The sequence below is a fragment of the Ambystoma mexicanum genome, chromosome 8, assembly GCF_040938575.1.
Source record: "Ambystoma mexicanum isolate Mex_15411 chromosome 8, UKY_AmexF1_1, whole genome shotgun sequence".
In the NCBI taxonomy this organism is placed as follows: Eukaryota; Metazoa; Chordata; class Amphibia; order Caudata; family Ambystomatidae; genus Ambystoma; species Ambystoma mexicanum.
The window spans coordinates 1,324,047,119-1,324,064,749 of NC_090929.1; the positions used below are offsets into that span (position 1 = coordinate 1,324,047,119).

The 17,631-nt window shown below is 44.3% G+C and overlaps 1 protein-coding gene across 1 annotated transcript in view; it reads left to right on the forward strand.

Moving 5' to 3' along the window:
• The window catches only part of TCERG1L (transcription elongation regulator 1 like), a 1,760,733-nt gene that overhangs the window by 1,436,588 nt on the left and 306,514 nt on the right, over nt 1-17,631 (forward strand). The window contains exon 10 of the mRNA XM_069611442.1: nt 5,739-5,868. Coding sequence (XP_069467543.1) covers nt 5,739-5,868 — 130 coding nt within the window. The remainder of the gene's footprint in view (nt 1-5,738; nt 5,869-17,631) is intronic.

Here is a 17,631-nt window from a genome sequence, read left to right on the forward strand (position 1 = left end):
TAGATACCACTGGAACCTCTGCTTCAACAATGTTGTTTAAAGGGGGGAGGTACTCCACAAATCTCCAAGATCCCCCGCCTTTCACTTTCTTCACCGGGTACACGGCCGTCTTACATGGATATTCTGACAGGTGTATAATGCTCTGTTGCCATAATCTGACAATGGTGTCATATATTCCCTCATCTGTTTCCCTTGACATAGGTTATTGTCTCAACCAGGGTAACATTGCCTCATATTTTAGTTGTATTCTAACTGGTACTACTCTCTTCAGGAGACCTACATTATGGCGTCTGCTATTCCATAGCTCTTTACACACTTTCTCCAAATCTTCCTGAAAATGCTGTGATAATCTTTTGGCCAATAGTACCTTCTGGTGGACCTCTCTGTGCTCTACTGTGAACTGGTAGCTCATGTATATGTCAAACATCATCTCCTCATCATCATTATCATCTAGGAAAAGCTGTTTATAAGTCAAATCAGTCAATGCACAATACTGAGTGAAACTCAATGCCCTCCTCATCTGTCCTGTGTAATATTACTCTATCTTCCTGTGTTATAGTTGTTTCTAAATGTACTGTAATCATTTTTGAATCTGGAGTTGTGGTGTTGTAATCAGAGGTGTTGGGGCAGGGTACTGAACCTGCTGCTGCTGTGTCAAATCAAGTGTGTTTAGAGTCGGGTATTGCATCTTTTGGGGATGGATGGATACTGCACATTTGCAAAGCAATATTGTGTCTATTTCTGCATGGGGTCCTGAATGTTAGGCGTGTGCTGTTTCTGATACTATGGGTGATAAGTAAATGTATGGTATGCTGGGACATCTCCTTGGCCATAGGGTCTTGGACCATAAGATGCTGGTCCTCTACTCCTACATGCTTGTGTAAAATGTCCTTTTCTTCTACACACCAAACACTGTCCTCTAAACCCTCCAAATCCACATCTTATTACTGCACCATTAAATCCACCTCCAAATCCACCTTCCCTACCCCTCTGCAAGCTCCCACTCCTTCTGGGTTAATACATCATCTCTCCCCTCCATGCGATATATCCCACTGGACATGCTTGCGAATAGTCCTGTTCATACTCGCCCTCAACAGGGTTAGTTATTACTGGTCCTTCCATTGTAAACTTAGCTAATTTCTCCTAGACTAGTTTTGGTTCTTCCTTCTTCCTCTGTTCCACTTTATTCTTCTCTCTTGTTTCAGTCTACAATAATGAACTATATATATGAACACACACAGACATGTGATAAAAACACTTGAATATTCTTGTCCCATTGTTCCCTTGTTTCTAAGCACCACTTCTCCTTCATTTCTTGGATGTATGGTGCATGGTCCTCATCTATCTTCATCTATCTTCATGTTCTCTTTCAAAATAATGCTCATATCAGATGTGTTAGGGTTGTACCCGTAATGATGTCCAAACATTTATTCAGTGGGTATTAAATGGTGAGCCATCATGTGCATTGTTATTTGGTGTAACTCCTGCATACCCTGCCCTCTTCCAAAGATCATCTGCTTATTCCCCTAATAGGGAGGTGAACAAGCTCTTAATGTCAGGTACAGCTAGAGTAATTCTTGCTGTTCCTTTTTTTCAAATTCATAAATCCATGTGCAAGGCCCTGCTTTGAGAGATGGCAAGCTGTTGAATGCATTTTCTTTATCAATATGGGGCCACAGGACATACTGTGATACCCATGGGCCCTTCTGTAATAAGGAAAACTTAGTACGCTGCTTCTTACACAATAATGTGTTCCCTTTTTTCCTTACTGTTGCTAAAGCCATTCAGCCTGGAGTGAATGCAGATGACTGGTTAATGCCATGTTTTCATGAGTCCCATCGTGATTAGAGATATCTGTAAAAAGGCTGGTTCCCATCATAGTATTTTTGCTTGTCATTTTTTGTTCATGTCATTTGATCCTGTGGTGCTGCATGAAGGCCTTGTTGAAGAGAGCCATGATAATGATTTTGATAAGGGTAGGAAAAGCTCCAACCCTTTCACAAGGCAAGTACACCCAGACTGATGGGTAAGAAGGGGTAGCCAGGCCAAGAATGGTAAAAGTAGAGTGGCCTTTGGAGCCCCTTCAAATGGTAACCATACTCCCACCAGACCCAGAGAATTATATTGAGTGTTGGGTCGATTTAGCAGGAAATGGAGTATGCTGTTTTTTGACTGGCACCCATTAAGAATATGCCTATGGGGCGGGGATGGGTGCATACATCACATTTTAAGGAATGTACTCTCAGCCTAGCACACAATGAACAGATGAAAATTGAGGCCTTGGTGTGGAGCTGCGTCTCTGGTAGTTTAGTTCCAAAAATAAATTCCCTTTTCCCGTTCCCCAGGAGAGACGCCAAGGTCAGTGGCACCGTGGTACACAGATAAGCACAAATGGTATCCAGCTGAGGTGCCTGAACGTGGTGGGAACGTAATGTTAGTTGGGAGAAGAGCAGGATGGGATGCACCCGTTGAAGGACAAATGTATGAGAATAGGGTGTGAGGTCTGTAATGCCAATGAACAGGCAAACATTTAGAACACTACTACCCTCAACCCTGGGCAGACACCCCATAAGAATTACAACTAGAATGCAATTCAACCAAACAAATCCTCAAAATGCAGACTTATTCGCTGTGCCCTGGTCACATCATCCCTGGGCATCTGGGTCAGGGACGAGATAAGGGGGGATCCATGTGTGGTACATTTGAGGATTTTGGGCAGGAGGAGTGGTGGTGAGGCCAGTAAATGTAGTGCAGGTCAACAGTGATGATGTAGGAGACTACATGTCTTGGGAATTGGTGTGGTGATAATGTGGCCAATTGTTCAAGGGACCATATGGGGGGATTTGCATGGTCTATAGGTGGTAGCCAATTACGGTGGCAGGATTTAGCTTTACTCAATATTATGCATAGTATTGTTAATCTGCAGAATTTCCGCTATGAAAGCTGTAATCATTTGAGATAAGAGGGGTTCTATGTCAGTTGTGTCCTATGGGACCGTTTGCATGTAATACATCTTTTTTTTCTTTGCAAAAAGGTGCACTGATTATTTTGCCTTTTGGATTGTTGTATCTCCCGGTTGTTGGGCTACAATCCTTTCAGAGCTAACATGGCTCATTGAAATGGTCAGAAATGGCTTTGAAAGCAAATTGTATGGAGCACATAATTGCACTGGCTAGAGATATATTTGACAGAGTGGTATAGTGTTCTCACCTTCAAAACAAATAAAAGCCTAAATTCCACCAATATGGAACATGGATTTAGAAAATACATTGGGCCTCATTACGACCCAGGCGGTAAGGGGTTTACGGCAGCGTAAACAGCGCCGACCCTTACCGCCTGAGTACGAGGTCCCTTAGCGCCATGGCGGATTTAACACCTGCTTTTAGCAGGTGTTAAAATCCATGGTGCTAAGGGACCATGGAGTTAATTACGCCACCGTAATTTACGGTGGCGTAATTAACGCCTTCCCCACTCCCATTATGCCCTATGGGGCAAAAATGGGAATGGGGAAGGGTAAATGGGTTAATGGGGACTTACCGCCCCACTCACCTCGGAATGGGGCGGTAAGTCCGCCAACCACCATGGCGTAAACGTAGTTTACGCCATGGTGGTAAAGTCACGGCCCAGGCGGTAACTTACCGCCTGGGTCGTAATGAGGCCCATTGTGTTCTAACACAGAACTTGTGGGAGTATGCTGGATTCATGGCAAAATATAGTTAGGGCAAAACAACTGAAATTACCATCTGTGCGTCCTTTTTAATGCATTGATTAACAAAAGTTACTGAAAGAGTATAGTGACAAATGTCAGTGGTATATTCAATAATGCATGTTTTTACTGCATTATTCTTTTCCATGGTACCGGCAATCACAAATCTATCTCCTTTCTGGCATTGGCGAATTTTCCAACAGAGCTGGAGGTAATCCCCAAATATTGGTTAGATTGGGAGGATGGGGTGACAGCAACAGTCCAAATCTGAGTATACAATACTATCTCTGGGATTAGCAGTGCTTTTGAAAGCAAAAAGGTGCGTTGGGTGATTTGAAGTACTCTTTTCCAGAATGTTCAAATGATTTTGAATTATTTATTATGGTATTATTTTATTTATTTATCTCCAGGTTCTACCTGAAGCATTGCATAAAAGCAATCTCTTCCCGTCCACGATAGGACAGCTGGATGTTGGTTGGTTGGCATACGCTGATGATGTGATCCAATTAGACGCCACTCCAATAGGGTTACAAAGCTTAGAATATGTGTGGCAATATGCCAGAGAAAACAGGCTGGAGATTAACCTGAGCAAAGCGAGGATGCTGGAGTTTAATAGAAAGCAGAATTCCAAACAGGTCAGGTTCTTCAGTATTAATAATACAATGATACAAGAGGTGAAAGATCTTCTTTATCTGGGATTGTCTTTTGCCAATAAGAATCAGCTTGGCGTAATTAAAGAGAATCTTTCATTGACAATCGATTATTTTATAATCCAAATGAGAGTTTTGCGTTGTTATTCTCTATGGTCTTTGATAGACTCTTACAAATCAAACTTAACTCCAACTGGAATATACAACTTGAAGCTGGTAGAGATTAGGAGCAGGAACAACTTGGAAGCCATCCACCACTTGATTTTAAAATGTCACGGCTTACTCCAAAAAAGACTGTGGGCCTGATTCACAGTGTGTTTTCCTATGGGTGTGCACCCACAATAGAACACTTCTGTGAATGAGACCCTATATCACTTTGAATGATTTATACACTCTAGTGCGGGTGTTATCTCAGGTAATCTCTGGTCCAAACTAATGAATGATAAACTGCTATCTCTCTCAAATGTGCTAGTTGCATTCTTGAAAGACATATTTACTATTTTGGGACATAATCCCACAGGCAGTGGCCTCCCAATCAGCTAGTATGAAATGGGTTCTTGCTGCTAGCACAATGTCACTTTAATTACTGACCTTATGGTACATTGATGTAGTCTCCTTTCTATTCTTTATAGCGGATTGTATAGTCTACCTCAGAGCATAATGATGAATTATCTTCGTTTTTCTGTTTTTATAATAAAATTGGGTGGTTTTCATCTATTTGTATACATGTGTTAACATTGGTATGAAGATGGTATTTTCTTAACTGATTTTTGAAAGGTTTCCATTTTAAATCATAACAAAATAAATGATATACATATATATAGAGTGGCATTTATTTTGTATGTTGGATTATAGCTCTAAGTAAGTAATTACACAGTCCCATAGTTCTGAGTAAGTGTCTTTCAGGGGTTGGCTTCTCTATTGTTATTGGATGCCCATTTAAGAGATGTTTTATTGAGTTTGTTGATGTCATCATTGATATCATCAATGATGCCATTTGCAATGTATCTGAGATGTCATGTGTGTTTGTTTGAGCAGTGTATGGGGGACATGAGTTTTGGTTGCACATTTGTATTTTATTTTTTTATTTTGTGCTGCACCCATAACATCATTGCAACTGAAGATGTTCCACAGAAATGTGCAGTTACTTTTTTTTTTATAAAGGATGTGATTAACCATAACATTCCTTTAAAGAAAGTTGTTTCCCTTTCACCCTTTCTCTGTCTTCCATTTCTGTCTCCCTTGGAATGCCTCACATGTTGCCAACACTGTGTTGGACTTGTATTACATGTTTACTTTGAGAATTCCCATTTCCCAAACATGTCAAAAGACATACATTCATGAATAATGTAAAATTACCATGTTGCTCTCCTTTTCTTTAGAATTGAACTTGATGAGAATACTGATCATCAACAACTTGATGTGGATGGAAAGACAATGAAACCATCCAAAGAAACACCTACTTTGGAAGAACGAAGCACACATTTCAAGGATATGCTTTTAGAAAGAGGGGTAATACATTTTTTGGTTATGGTCGTATGTATTTAAGTCTGCATGTCTCTTTTTAATTATCGCAATGAATAATTTGACTTGAGGTTTTTGCTCTTGCTCATGGGTTTCACTGCAGCGATTTAGTTTCGATTGTGTTTATAATTGTGGTATAATATCTATGTTAGAAGGGTTATATAGGTTGAATGTAAAAATCAAGTTCCAAAATATTATGTACTGCCTATATATATTTAGGGATGCTTCTTCCCCTATGTATATGCATGACAAAATGTGACTGAACCCTAAGGAAAGTACTGTAAGAACATATGAGAAGGGAACATCTGCAAATACAGAACCTTTTGAATGTTCTGTTTCTAACTGTCAGTGAAGAAAACCACCCGGCCTAGATATGTCAGTGAACAAACAAGAGGGAGCCAGGCATGTGATGTCATCAGTGATGTCATGGGTGTTAGTCCTTGCAGTGCACAGTGGTAGTGCGAGTTATGGTTGCTTAGCTTACCAAAACTGGTGATTTTCTAGGTTTTTTCAGGTTTACCTGGAACCATAACTTCCCTGTAACAATGTTTCTCCATTGAATTGCATAGGTTTTTAGTACCACAACTTAATCATAACGTCTCTTTAACAATGTTTTTTTTAGTGAATTTCATAGGTTTTTAGTTGGGAACTGTAACTGGAAGGTTGCTTTTGCATAATGTTTTCTGTAAAGATGATAGCTGTTTGGTACTGCTATGGAACGATAACGTCTCATTAACAACAGTTTGGCACTGATTGATTGGCTGCCCTCATGATGAACGTGTGGAAAAGCCAATTCACTGGTGTATGTGTCCGTTTGCGCTACCGCTTCCTTTTCCTAATAGTGTTGGTGTATCTTAGCAATTACAGATGTACATGGTAAGTGTTTGTGAGTGTTTTGAGTGCTTTCTCTTTTTGTGTTAACATTGCATGGTGAGTCTGTGCTGCACAGTACTGGCTGAGATGACTGCAGGTGAGCAATATGGACGTGTCCTAGGGAGACTGAACCAGGCCAGCGTATGGGCAATCACACTGCACGTTTTGTAGGACTCCATTAGTGGACACATGTCCGCATCTTCTAATGCACTTTTAAATAGTTGTGGGAGCGCACATGTATCTGTTGCACAGCTATACCCATGCATAGGGCATCCTCTATGTGCTGCTAACACTTTCCCTGTCCCCAGCTCTACGGATTCACACTGTAGGCTACCATATTTCAAATACCACTGCTGACTACGTGTGTGGCTCTGCAAACCTACCTATGTATGGCTGCAGCATGCCTGGCTATATGTGGCCCACTGGTAAACAAGAAACATCAACCTGCGCTGTAACATAGATGTGTTAAATGTTGTGTACATTTGATTGATGTGCTGCTTGCCTTTCCCTGACCTGTGAAACAGACACACCGCTTCTGCACTGAGCACTCTCATTGAAAGTATCAAGAGGTTGCCTGCGGGTTGTACAGTTGAAGAAAACATGTAACTGCAGGTGGGACAGTTTGTAGTGAGTCTGCAAAATGGCAAAGCTGGTGCGGCTTTGTCAAGCACATACTAGTGCATGTAAAGGCAAGTAAGGAAACATCAGAATGTTCAGAGCACAAACAATGCCAGTGGTGGTTAGAAAAGTACTGTAGCTGCATGGGTCGCAATGAATAATGGTCTTCCTGCTCCATGTAATGAAGCTGTGTTTTGCGTTTTTGTAAACATTCTTGTTTTCCAGAATGTATGCATCTCGGTGAATGCTACTCCTAAGGCTAATGGCGTAGCATGAAGTGTTTGTACTGCATGTGATGACAATGGAAATGGAAGCACAAGGGACCAGTGGGCAGTTTTCCAACAATGAAGTAGGGTAATTTCATGTACATCATTTTCCACATCTGCTGTGGCCAACAACAGGGGCACTCATGTAGGGCAGCAGAGCTCTAAAACATCCTTGCAGACCATATGCTGTGCTACAGACACTTACCCGGCAAAGGGCATTGTATTGTGCATGTACTGCTATGTGCTACTAAGAGGGAAGGTACGTGGAAGTGCATAGGGAGGGTCCGTCCAGGAGCATGACAATGACTGGCGCCTATGTAGGTGAGGGTCACCCAATAATTCAATCTCTGTGCATGTCGCCTATGGTATCCAAGGAGATGCTGCCCCTTCCATACCAGGCCTTTCCTGCCATTACTTATGTGGCGTGTGTTAGAAGCCCAAAATAAATGGAAATAAACTGGGAAAGGAAAAAAGGGAAATAAAGAAAGCACCTTTTAGAGATGAACAATGGAATTGCCAATGACGGATGCAGGGTAGGAGGCCTGGCACTGTGCAAAACACTGTAGTTGAATCAGTTGGAAGGGGGTTTGCTGCTGAGGTTTCTTTACGTTTTGCAGAGTGTTTTGGAGAGTTTCAGTGTGCAACACTTACCAAAAATTCTTCCACTACTTTCAAGAAGGGCACCAATGCAATTTGGATGGGGTGTGCAGAAATCGGGATGTGAGGCATAGTAAGATGAATGTTATTGCTGGGGAAAACTGTTCATGCTGTGAAACTTCATATTCCTATGTTTGAAGTACGTCATTGGTATATGTTGTAGAAAGGCACAAATACACTTCTTCGTAATGTACCACGCTTTCTCCAATTACGGACCAAAGGAAACATGACACAGCCACATCAGTGTCTGCACAATGCGATAGAAAGTTAAGTAGGAGATCGGAAATAGATGCATGAGCTCGGCAAGTGCCTCCTTCATCGCAAACTGCACTGAAACGTGTGTAACATGCTGTGCAATTTTTCCTCCACAATGTACAACAATAACGTTGGCTTGATTGCGCATCACCAAAGTGTCACACAGACAAAGCAAAATCAGTCATTTTATCGTAGGTACTCCATAGCACTACACATCCACATGATAGATTCCAAAATGAGCAGCCACTGCCAATGTTTTCCATTCACATTCAATCAATGCATTTCAAACTCTCCCAAAACCTGCATGCTGTGGCTCGTGAGGCACACAGCCATAGCCGCACCCTCTGCATTTCTGTCGACAAATACACCATGTACCAGTCTGTGTGTACACATCACACCCATAAACCTTATTGACCAATCCCATAGCTTATACAGGACCATTTCTATGGCTGTCTTCTGTAAAAGGGGCATAGCTAACATGTGCCACTTTGAACTGTCACGATATTTGTGGACTTTCATGCTGTGCGCACGCGGGAGTGGGTGAATAACTTTCAACCCAGGTAGGGGACGTCTTTAGTTGTGGCGGCTCTGAAAAGAGCCTTTTTTGTCTTTTATTAAAGGTGCTTCCACAGAAACAGCTTTTTTGCATTTTTTCTAAGTTTTTTTTGTGTGTTTTGTATGTCAGTTCACATTCTTACAATATGATCTTCAGTGCAGCCTGTAGATTGTGAAACACAATGTCATTGCCACTGGTCGATAAAGACATGCCATTTCCTTCGAAAAGGTGTATATATTGAAAACACATGTTGTCATTCTCACAGGAGACCATCCCAGCAGCACGCAAGAAGTCAGACATGCTTCTGTTGATGAGACCCCTTCCGACCTCTGGCTGGCTACATGAATCATTGGAAAAGTGCCACACTATTCTCGGTGGTATACATGAGAAAAGCACCTTGGCAGTGGGAAAAATGTGCTGCACTCCGTTCATCATCTTCTTCAGCTGACAGTACACATGGGAACGATGCATGGAATCCAAAAAGAAGGCTCCAAAGTGCATGACCACAATATGTACAGTTGCGGAAGTTGCCATGCATCGACATTCTACAAGCAGTCCGCCAAAACAGCACGCTTTGAGACTGCACCACAAAGCCTCCACTTCCTCCAAACCGAAATTGCCACAAAAGCCTTCTTGGAGGGCATACACAAACAGATCTTCCACAAAGGCAGCACCCACGACAAAAACTGTGCATCTTGCCATGTTTGCCAGCCGCACTACACAATGTAATGGAAAAACTGATTGCTGCCCTTTCCTGTGATGCACACACTGAGCACCTGATTGGACATTCCCCACAGTTCTATTTCCATTGGCCAGCATGGTGAGAAGCACAGAATGTGGCAACTGCCTTTCACCAAGTACCGCAAGGGCCGTGCCCCACTGAAACAGGAGGAGTTCTTTTCCCTATTGGTGCTCTTGCCTTTGATGCACACTCTCAGCACCTCATTGGACAAATGCCATAGTCCAAATTTCCATTGGCCAGCATGGCAAGAAATGCAGAATGTGGCACGTATGCTTCCCCAAGTACCGGGAGGTCAGTGCCCCAATAAAGCAGGAGGACTCCTTCTTGCCTTTCCACTCCAGCCATGCATGCAAGACACTAGGCCCTCCCCACAGAAAACACACCATAGTACAGGCTATGGTTAAATGCTCATGTCATGTGCACTGCACTCCCCATCTTCATTTGAGCATGCCAGCTTTTAGCCTAGGCACATATTTGTACACATGGCTGCATAACGTTGCGTTGGGTGTGCGGTATGTAGGAGGCCATGTACATTAGCTATATTTTACATGTGTGCTGCTGAGCACGTCCTTTTATGCTGCAATATCCTAAAGCACTCCCTAAAGCAAGGGGCTTATACGGGGCAAATCATATGAAATGCACATGGTGGCAAGTGGTGCCCTATTGTACAACAGGGGCAATGATGTACACCATATGCTAATTTACACATAGCAGCTCTCTTCCACTGGTCTATCAAGTGTACAATGTCCTCCACAACCTTTGTGTAAAAGTCACCAACTTCAAATGCATGTAGAGTGACAAATGCATGGCTGCATTATGTTGTGGTGGCTGTGATGAAGACCTAGGCTAATGGGTGCAGGTGTGGTGAACGGTATGTAGGAAGCAGTGTGTATTGGCCATGTTTTACATGTGTGCTGCTGAGCACGTCCTTTCATGCTGCCATATCTTACAGCACTTCCTAAAGCAAGTGTCTTCTAAGGGCCTAACCATAGCAAACGCAAATGGTGACATGTGGCTCCCTACTGTGCAACAGGTACAATGATGCTGCTCTACTAAGTCTAGATTGTCCTCAACAACCATTAGGTACAAGTCACCAACCTGACATGCATGCAGACTGACAAGTGCATGACTGCATTACATTGGGGTGGCTGTGATGAAAGCCTAACCCACACCCACCACAACATAACAAAGCCATGCAGGCAAATTGGTCCTGCTCTCCACACTGTACAGCGTGCATACAAGCAATACTGCATAGTCCACTGTAACACTTACTAATCTGTGCAATGCACACTCCAAAAGCACATGTAAGAACCAGTTGCACCATAACCTCTTCCATATTTACACTATTCCATTAGTGCACCCAGTGGACACAGTACATGACTGGTCACTGCAGCATCTCCACACATACACGACAAGTGTACAATGTTCTACCAATCGCCACACCCATGCAACCAACAATATGTGCAATGCAGCAAAACCACACACACAAAGTGACAATGTGGCACCGACTTTCAACCAGTGGACATACCTTTTCAACCAGTGGACATAGTTTTCTGTGCAAGGTCTGCAGCCATGCATTAAAGGGGATACAGACTTTTTCTCCACACAGCACACCATAGTAGACCCTATCTGTAAACGTGCATTTCTTGTGGAATTCACTCCCCTTCTGCAAATGTGCCTGCCACCACAGAAAGACATTTCCGCTGCAGTTGGCATGCCATAACGAAGGCTGTCTGCAATGACAACACAAGATTGTTGCCTGTTGAGGTAACCGCAAATTGACGTAGTATGCACGGATACCACTGGCACACCACCGTCTTCTTCTAATGAGATGTATCACTTCCATCACTTCTCACTCCCCCATCCTTTCCACCCCTTCTTCCCACCATCATATGCCATAAACTATGTTTTCCAGGCCCTTTCGCCACCGCACTACATTTGGAAAGAACATGCCAGCGTTATCGAAAACTATTCACGCACAACACGTCACTGTACACTGCAGTGCAATCACATTTTTGACCGCACGGCGAACAGGAAAAAGGGACGCCAGAGCGGAGGCAGGTATGACTACTTTTAGTGGCCACACAGTTACATACAAGAGGCCCAGCCATGAACACAATGCATTAGGGGCTTGGTACACACACCACAAAACTGTCCTCTGATACAGCATGGCAGCGTTTCCCAAAAACTTTGACGCTCAGCACGCTTCCCTCCAGCCAAACACAGGCCGCGTCCAATGTTTGCCGACATCACGGCATAGTGCAGGCCAATGAGACTTCGGTCCGCGGAGCAAACAGGCAAATGGCTATCACACATTTTTTGAGACGTACATTTCAGTTCTTTGCAACAAAAGTACTGGTCGGATTTCCACCAAACACACAAAAGCATGCTTTCTGACCCAAGTCCCCAAATCAACTATATTTGGTGAAAATCCATCCAGCTGTTCGGCCTGTAGTCGTCTGCAAAGTTTTTCCCCATTCAGTCTATGGAAAAAAAATGGTGGGATCGCCCCTATAACTTTGCCCCCCCTATACGAAACCTCACCCATCTTGGTGAAAAGATTCTAAGCGGTTCATATACTTTTTTTGCAAAGTTTGGTGAGGATTCCTCCAAGGGGAGCGAAGTTATAAACTGCCGAAAAAGTGCTCTTCCTATGAGTTTAGCATCTTAACCATAACAACACTATATTACACAGCCTGTGGTAACGGCTGTGTAGTTATGGTTAAGTTGCTAAACCCATAGGAGGCCCACCAAAAGTATATGGCCCGCTCCGAATTTTCTTTTGCAAGTTTGGTGAGGTTTCGTCAAGGGGGGGCAAAGTTATAGAGGGGTGGTCCCAATTTTTATTCTTTTTCTCCATAAACTGAATGGAGAAAAATGTTGTTCATGCATGCAGCCCAAACCGCTGGATGGTTTTTCACCAAATTTGCGGCAGGAGCAGCGGCTTGGTCCCAAAAGTGTGCTTTTGCAAATTTGGTGAAAATACATCCAGTCATTTTTTCTAAAACTGGCAAAATGTAGGTGCCAAAAAATTAGTGATATCTGGCTTCGCTCCGCAGACCAATTTCCCTGTTCGCTCTGCGACCATAACTCCAATTGGTCCAGAGGGCATCGTAATGTCAGCGGACATACGATGCGCCCGCTGTTTGGCACGAGGGAAGCTTGATGTGCATCATAATTTTCGGAAAGGCCATGTGGTATCCATGGTTACCTGCGGATAGTGCAGCAGTGAAAGGGGCTCAAAAACATGCTTTGGGGCATCAGGTGGTGGGAAGAGGGGCTGGAAAGGGTGGGGGAGTGAAAAATGGTTCATATGATGTATTTGTTTAGGTGGAAGAAGACAGTGGTGTGTCCGTGGTGTCCACAAATACCGTGGCAGTTTGTGGATAGATCCTCAGGCAAGCAGCTTCTGTGTTGACTGCAGGCAGCCTTGATTAGGGTAGGATAGGTCCTGAGGCAAGCAGTGTATGTGGTGACTGCTGGCAAGCTTAAATAGGGAAGGGGAGTGGATTGCAGATGATATGAGGATGTTTGTATTGGGTGTATTATGCTGTGTTGTGTGTGGCAAGCCCCTAGACTCTTGGGTGCATGGCCAGAGGACATGTACCCAAGAGTCTGCCCACTGGTTGCAAGTACTGCAATAGTATGTGTACAGAATTGGACAGGGCCTCGGGCGGCAGTTTTATATTATGGTAGGATAGGTCCTGAGGCAAACATTTTATGAGGTACTGCAGGCAAGCTTAAGTAGGGAAGGGGAGTGGATTGTTGTTTGTATAGGGTGTATTATGCAGTGTTGTGTGTGGCAAGCCCCTAGACTCTTGGCTGCATGGCCATGCAACCAATAGTCTGCCGACTGGTTGCAAGTACTCCAATAGTATGTATACAGAAGTGGATAGGGTCTCAGACGGCTGGCTTATGTGTGTAGGTTGTGGCCAGTGTGCAGATTGCTGGGTGCATGGCTGTGTTATGTTGCAGTGGTTGTCGCCAGGGTCTAGACTCTTAGGTGCATGGCCAGAGGCATGGGGTATGCTTTGTGTAGCTATGTACTGTGTTGTTATAGGAGATTTCTGGCAACCAGACATACTGGACCCAGGATGTCTTGGCATTGGCAGCATAGCAACATAAATATTGCTCTATGCCCTGATTTACCTTTTTCGGTCTGGCCGTCCGTCTCCGTGTGGTATCCAGAGGAAAAACTCACTTCCATACCAATCAGAATGCAGAATGCTCGCCAGAAGCAGGAGGTGAATTCTGGGCCTCAATCAGGGATGACATGTGTGGGCAACCCATGATGTCGTACCACATTCTGCAGATAAAGCTCTGCCAGTTCACCTGCCGTAGGAACACCTATGTATGGGACAAAATGACTTATCTTTGTAAGTGAGTCGACCACTACCAGGATTGAAGTATGTTTTTGGACTGGTGGTAAATCCACAATTAGGTCCATGGTAACAGTGTGCCAAGGGGAAGGTTGAGTAGGCAGTGAACCTTGTGGGTTTCTGATGACTAGCTTTTTGTCTCCTACAAGTGTTGCATTCCGATACATACACTCTTACGTCGTGGAGTAAGGTGGGCCACCAGAAATGCAGACCCACGTTCTGCTGAGTTTTGGCTGTTCCAGGGTGCCCAGCTGTTGAGGCGTTGTGAAACCAGTGCATGACTTCTTTTTGGAGTACTGACATGGGCAGATACAAAGCCTTGGCATGATACGGAAGACCGTCCACTAAAAAGTGTTGTGACCCTTTGTAGCACCAGTCTCATAGGTCCTGCACAGACATAGCTTTCAATACATCTTCAAAGATGTTAGGCCTTCCCACTACTCCTATAATACGTGTTGTGGGTACAATCGGACAAGCCTCTGCTCTTTCCTTGATCTCTGATTCTGGATACCGGGATAAGGTATCCGCCTTTTTGTTGTCCATTTCAGGGTGGTACCTGATGAGGAAATCAAAGTTGGCGAAAAACAGAGCCCATCAAAGTTGACAAGGGCTAAGTGTCTTTGCCGTTTTAATGAACTGTACGTTTCGGTAAATGGTTATTACCATCACTGTATGACGGCCCCCAGGAAGTAATGTCTCCACTCGTTGAATGCTGCTTTTACAGCCAATAGCTCTCGATCCGCTATGGTGTAGTTAGTTTTTGCTGGAAGCAGTTTCCGAGAATAAAATCTACCCGGTGCAGCAACCCGATTCTAGGGTCTCGTTGTGAGAGTACAGCTCCTAGGGCATAGCTTGTTGCGTCTGTTTCCACCACAAAGGTTTGGGTGAGGTCATGATGCTTTAGCACCAGTGCCGATGTGAAGGCCTGCTTTAGACGTTGGAAGCCTCGTTCTGTGGATTCATCCCATAGATATGCCTTCCCTTTCTTGAGTAGTGCATTAATTGGCGTCACTAACTCAGAAAAGTTTTTGATAAAACACTGATAGAAGTGTGCAAACCCTAAAAAGGAATGCACCTCCTTAACAGACGTGGGGGCTGGCCAGTCTAATACCGCTTGCACTTTCTTTGATCCATTTGTACACCGGAAGGTGTCAGAAAGTACCCCAAGAATTCCACCGTTGTGTGGTGAAATACGCATTTCTCTAATTTAGTAAACAGGTTGTGCTCCCAAAGATGTTGAAGCACTGCCTTGACATGTCTCACATGGTCGTGCATGTTCTGAGAATAGATCAGTATGTCATCGATATACACAACTACGAATATGTCTAGGTACTCGCGTAGTACTTCATCAAGGAAGTGCTGAAAGGCTGCCGCAGCATTGCACAGACCGAACGGCATGACTTGGTACTCGTAGAGGCTGGATTTGGTTCTGAATGCCATCTTCCATTCATCTCCGGCCTGTATTTGTACCAGATGGTATGCTCCTCGAAGGTCCAGTTTAGTATAGACTGCTGCACTGCGCACCTGATCCAACAACACCAGGATCAGGGGTAAAGCATACCGATTTTTTACTGTAATGCGGTTGATACAGCGGTAGTTGATGCAAGTCCTCAAATCTCTGGTACGAAGAAGAGCGGCGATGAGACAGGCGAGTTGGAGTGGCTGATAAACCCGCTCCGTAGATTGGTGTCTATGTACTCCTTTAAATGTGCAGTCACGGCTTCTGTAAGTGTGTACACTCGGCTGCAGGGAAATACTGCACTAGGCTCCAGTTCAATCCGACAGTCGATCGGTTGGTGGGTGGCAATATCTCAGCGGCCTGTTTGCTGAACACATCCTTGTAGTCGCTGTACTCCGTGGGCAGGGAACTCACATCTAAAGCTTCAACTGCCGCGACACAAGAGTCAGTCACAGGCCCCAATGCTGATGATAAGTCCTGTTCCGGTGTAACACAGTGTGTAAGGCAGTATGAGGAAGACAAGGATACTGTGCCTTCAGTCCAAACCACATGAGGGTTGTGTTTGTAGAACCATGGGAGACCCAAAATTATACCGAATTGTGGTGCTGCTATAAGATCAAACTGGATGTCGTCCAGATGGTTTTTGCTGGCAACACAGCATCAAGACCTGCATACACTGCGTTATGGGCCCAGAACATAGCACTGTGCCATCTACTGCCTTCACAAATTCTGGAATTATTTTCTTGCACAAGGGCACCCCCAGCTTGGTGGCATATGCAATGTCTATGAAGTTACCCGTAGCCCCAGAATCCAAGAGTAGGGTGACCCGAACCTCCTACCCAAGGAAACCTAGAATCTCGGACAAAGTGACATGCAGAGCATAATTAATCAAACCAACAGCTGGGGTAACTTCCACCACTTGGCTTCACCGCACTACCCCTACTACTGCTGAGCTGATGCGTTTCCCTGTGACTAATGCTTAGTAGGGCACTCCTTTACAAAGTGTCCTATAGTGCCACAATACAAGCAGGGCCCCTCCTTACGTTGGTGCTTTTTTTCCTCTTTAGTGAGTGGGCCTTGAGTTGACCCGATCTGCATTGGTTCATCGCCCACTGCTTTGTCGGCAAGTCCAGCAGGAAGAGAGGTGCGGGACTGGTCTAACCTTGCTATGGAACGTGAATCCACATGTTTTTTATCCCTACGTCGTTCCGCCTGCGATGTTCCAGCCGTAACGCTAGATCAATCATCGCAGGGCAATCCCGGGGATGAGGATCCACCTGTGTTTTGAGATCCTTTAGGTCGTCACGTAGACGTTGATAAAAAAAGAAACATTCTTTTATCACGGGGCCACTCGGCCTCTGCCACCAGCCGTTTGAATCGGGTGACATATGTTACCAATTCCTGACACAGGTTTAACAGCTCCCTGTCTTTACACATGGCTGCCGCCTTACGATTGAATATTTTCCTGAATTCCAAAAGGAACTCATCCCAATCGTACAACACACCATCATCCCTTTGTACCAATGGGTTTGCCCAGCCCACTGCATCCCCAGTGTTAGGGAGAATTCTCTGTTTAGGCTGAATTTCCTAACCTAGTGAGTCCCCCAGCAACTTTGCTGGATTTCGGGAGTTTGTTTTTTTCCATCCTGCCAAGAGTGAGACTCTTTTCCTCCCACTCTTGGACATGTATGTGTGTAATTCATTTGAATGTCAATGTGTTCTATGGGCTATGGGGTCTTTTACTCCATAGGGTCTCATATGTTTTTCTATGTGTGTTACACTGCACCCTACGTGCCGTAACACTGGGGCGTCCTAGCAGACCTCCACCATAGACTCCATACCCGGGGACTGACTACTGTCTCCCCGTGGCATGTAAAGTCACCATTGGCTTTACTAGACCTAAATTTACGAACAGGACTAGTACAAACCATCTTATTGTGAACGTA